This window comes from Lycium barbarum, chromosome 8 (genome assembly GCF_019175385.1).
Source record: "Lycium barbarum isolate Lr01 chromosome 8, ASM1917538v2, whole genome shotgun sequence".
Classification (NCBI taxonomy): Eukaryota; Viridiplantae; Streptophyta; class Magnoliopsida; order Solanales; family Solanaceae; genus Lycium; species Lycium barbarum.
The window spans coordinates 66,763,765-66,766,362 of NC_083344.1; the positions used below are offsets into that span (position 1 = coordinate 66,763,765).

Genomic DNA, 2,598 nt, shown 5'->3' on the forward strand with positions numbered 1-2,598 from the left:
GGATCTTGGATGAAACAGACTAGGTGATTGTCAGAATGAAGCTATATCAGACACGCCTTCGTATCGAGACCACCCTTCGAAGGGTCAAGAAGGATAGGATGAACCAAGCCTTGACATCAGCTGCTAGAGGACTTCCTTGATTACTGCTTTTGTTATTATAAGCCCCATGTCGGCTTTATCACAACTTTTGTAATCCCTTCGGGGAAGATATTACTATTATTTATTAATTATGATGACTTTTTCGCGGCAATGGTTCATCTTTACAAATGGCACTTACATGTTTCAAACGACACAGAGAGCCTTGACACAAAAGGCCTTAGGAATACTAGTAGAATAAATACATATAAATTACATGCTTATTTACTACGTGCTTCATATTCTTACATGCTATGTGTATGATTATTTATTAAAGATTGAGTACGATTGGTTCGATCATCTAAACAACGTACCCAAAAGAAAAACCATGAGGCTTAAAACTTACCCGAATTTCTCTCCACTAAAGGTTGACTTACGATGGCGAATCAAGGAGGGCAGGAAGCGCGGACTTTAGGGGAGACAACAGAGATGCTGCGAGATAAGGTGTTGCAGATAGAAAAACACCTCCAGGAAATAGGAAAGAAAATTGAGGAGGTAGACGGATTATTAGGTATGGTTGGGAACCCGCCATAAGATGTATCCCAAGAACAATACTATGGAAATGTCCCTGAAGAGTTGAGGGAATTGGTGCTAAACTACATACCACAAGAGAGAAGGCCTGTAACACCCAGAGAAGGAACCCTGGAGGGAACCAACGAGGAATAACGAGCCAATCCAGATACGTGGGTGTTCACATCAGACCCACCAGAAGGAACAGAGCCCCAAGAAAAGAGCCCTAAGCTTTTTGAGGAAGAAGAGCCGGAGAAAGAAGAAGAGCCAAAAGAGGAAGAAAAGGAGCAGGAGGAAGAGGAGGAAGAGCCTCTGGACATGAAAGAAATAGGGCCTGTCGACATAGGGGTCGAAATAGGGGACAACACATTTGAGATGTTTCCCAAGTTTCAGGGAAATAATGCGGACGACGAATCTGGTTATTATGCTCCCCACTGAGGAGGGAACAAATTTCTATGCACCTTTGCGTATGCTGATGCCTGCTGCCTCTACTATGGCTTCGAAGAATTTTGGAAGGGAAAACCTTCCTACACCAGCTCCATGGAGCATAGATTTTGGAGCCCAATCTTCCCCATTCAGAGAAGCTCAGTTGCCCATCACTTGCAAGGAAATATTCAGGAAGATGATGGCCGCCGGTATGGAATGCACCACTAGGGCTAGGCTGCCAGCCCCCAACTTGGTATACGCTTACAAAAGATTTCCGTTTCACCTCGATCAAGCAGGTAACACCTTGAATGAATGTTTGGCGTTAAGGAGAAGGATTGTTAGTTTAATTGACGACAACATCATCGGGACTTTATGGGGGCCGCATACCTTGCTGGTCCATGACCCCATCACGCCAGGAAAGGGAGTTACCCCCGAGACCTAAGTTTGGCGATATAATTTCATGGGCTTCGAGGAATCATATGCTCGGCTTTTCTCGACTTTGGCTTCATTGAACAAAATCAGACCCTCGAAACCCATTTACGAGCCCGCACCGTTAGGGCCTAATAGAAACAAGTTCTACCTATATCCTAGTGGAGCCAGGGGACATGATATTAAAAGATGCCATGCCTTCAAACTCGAGGTTGAAAATGTGATCCGGACCAAACAAATTTTGGTCCTACTCCCACCATGGTTCTAAGGGGAAGAAAGATTCGGCATGAGAAAGCAAGTTCGTAAGGACAATGACTTGTAGAAACTATACTTTTAGGTTTTAGGTGTCCTCTTTTTTGCAAAAATGTTACCCCCACCCTCATAAATTTGTAAAGGAACTGCGCCGACCTAATGTCCCAATAAAGGGATACGCGGGAAGCCCTAGTCGGGCCTGGTCTAGGGATGGTTGTAGCTAGGATTAGCAAAAGGATATTTAGGAAGAAATGTATATTCTTCTTTTGTAATCGAACTACGCAGGGCCTGACTTCCCCCGGCGGGATACTCGGTCCCTTCCTGGTTCGAATTACAATCCCTGCTCCCCCGCTCCCCCGTGTTTGCTTAAATTTGTATGACAGGTCAAAAGGTTCGCCGTGGTAAGTCAACTGCAAGACCACCAAACCAAGATCCACCCGAACATAAAAGCTCATAATATCGTCAGATCAAGAGTACTCAAGCTTTAATATACGACTTTTTGTGTTACTTGCACTTTCAATACCCATATGTGATATTTTGCCTTTATATTTGGTGTCCATAAACTAACTTTCTTAACCATTGAGTTATTCTTATCTTATAGAAAGAGGCCAATTAGTATAACATCAAAAGATGGCATACTTCACGGATCCAAGGCTGCATTAGCATCCCTCTCCGACAAAGGAAAAGACAAAATCACTGGTACCTCCGAAGAGGCAAAAAATGAGCTCGTTCTCTGCAACGGAGACACCCAAGACTCATAAGAGGCAGCATCCCAGGAGGATGTGATTGCAATATTGTTAACTACTGTCGCCACTCTCCAAGAAAAGGTAGCTAGAAGGGAGGCAG

General features: G+C 44.1%; 1 protein-coding gene across 1 annotated transcript; it reads left to right on the forward strand.

The window, feature by feature from the left end:
* Positions 1–513: 513 nt before the first annotated feature.
* LOC132607854 (uncharacterized) lies at positions 514–1,083 on the forward strand. Its single transcript, XM_060321929.1, has 2 exons — positions 514–646; positions 836–1,083. Exons 1-2 carry the CDS (start codon positions 514–516, stop codon positions 1,081–1,083), a joined length of 381 nt encoding a protein of 126 aa, XP_060177912.1.
* The last annotated feature ends 1,515 nt before the right edge of the window (positions 1,084–2,598 follow it).